General features: G+C 49.8%; 1 protein-coding gene across 1 annotated transcript; it reads right to left on the bottom strand.

Moving 5' to 3' along the window:
• Positions 1-311: 311 nt before the first annotated feature.
• On the bottom strand, positions 312-1,100 carry TPD52L3 (TPD52 like 3). Its single transcript, XM_036434284.2, has one exon. It carries the CDS (start codon positions 1,014-1,016, stop codon positions 312-314), a length of 705 nt encoding a protein of 234 aa, XP_036290177.1. The 5' UTR covers positions 1,017-1,100.
• Between the last annotated feature and the right edge of the window lie 202 nt (positions 1,101-1,302).

The following is a 1,302-nucleotide window of genomic DNA, read 5'->3' as shown; positions in this document are numbered from 1 at the left end:
GCCTTAGACCCTTCTGGAGCCATTGTCTTGTCCATTTAAATACAACCACAAGAAGGCTAGTATAGTGATGCATTTGATCTACACACTTTAGTGTAAAATAACCAGGTACAAAACGTTAGATTTTTCTATCTCAACAGCAGCAAATACCTGTGTAAAATGGACATTACTTTTCTCAAAATCGGACTCTGTCCTTTTCCTGAGTTAACTTTACCACTGTGGTTAGGTGCTTGTTTTTGATGGGCAGAGTTGCAATTGTGATGAGGGAAGGGAGTTCTTGCATTGGTTAGGTGGTCAGGCAAGTTATAAAGGGCTCATTCCTGCTCCAGAAAGGGAAGCAGGTCATTCCCAGTTTCTGTAACCAGATCATCTCCACTCCCTGGAACTGGATCATTCTCACTCCCTGTAATTGGGGGTGAATCATCTTCATACCCCGATGAAGAAGGAAGGAAGTCATTGTCAAGCTCTCTGCTACCTGAAACTCTGGACTTGATTGTCCCCACCAGACCTTCAAAGGATCTGAATGTGGCTGACTTCTTCATGTCTCCAAGCTTCTTGCAGATGGCCGAGCCCATGGTGGACAGTGCAGCTGACGTCTTTTGTTTCATGTAGGCGTTGGAGAACTGAACCTCGTGCCAGCTCTTGGACAGATTCTGCTTCAGCCCCACCAAGGCTGTGAGGCCCAGCTTCCTCTTGAGCTCCACGCAGTGTCTTTCTTTGTCTGCCAGCGCATGGCGTAGGGTTACAATTTCAGCTTCCAATTTAGCGAGTTCGGACTTGAGCTTCTTTTGCTCAGCCTCTGTGAGATCCTCTGGTTTGGTAGATGAATGGGGTTCATTTGCACCTGCAGAGGTCTCTGTCATGGCGCCTGTCATGGGTTGAGAAAGATCTTCATTAACAGAGTCCAAGTCCAATTCTAGGTAGAGAGAGTTGAACTCATGGCTAGGAGGGTAGAAATCTAGGTCTGCGCGGTCGGACTCTTGTGGGGGAGGGTGTGACTCTAGGCCGGAGGGATCCATATCTTGGTGGGTGGAATGGATGCCACCACCCGCGCATGGAAGACCTAGAGTGCAGATTGGACGGCCAGACCCACGGGGTCCACTTCCGGGTGACGGGTGAAGGGTGAGGAGGTAGTAAGGAGGGTCATGGAGACGGGACTTCCGGCTGGAGAAAACTGCAGTGGAACCCAGGCGCAGCCCTTTATGCCTCCCACACTCGTAGTGGTTTCGACATAAAGGGCGAGCCCGTGAGATAGGCAGTGCAGAGATTATTATTGGAGAGGTTAGGTGCTTTCCCTCCTGCCAC

The sequence above is a fragment of the Pipistrellus kuhlii genome, unplaced genomic scaffold, assembly GCF_014108245.1.
Source record: "Pipistrellus kuhlii isolate mPipKuh1 unplaced genomic scaffold, mPipKuh1.p scaffold_m20_p_12, whole genome shotgun sequence".
Classification (NCBI taxonomy): Eukaryota; Metazoa; Chordata; class Mammalia; order Chiroptera; family Vespertilionidae; genus Pipistrellus; species Pipistrellus kuhlii.
Note: the sequence above shows the minus strand (reverse complement) of the source record. Positions and strands in the feature narration are given on the sequence as shown.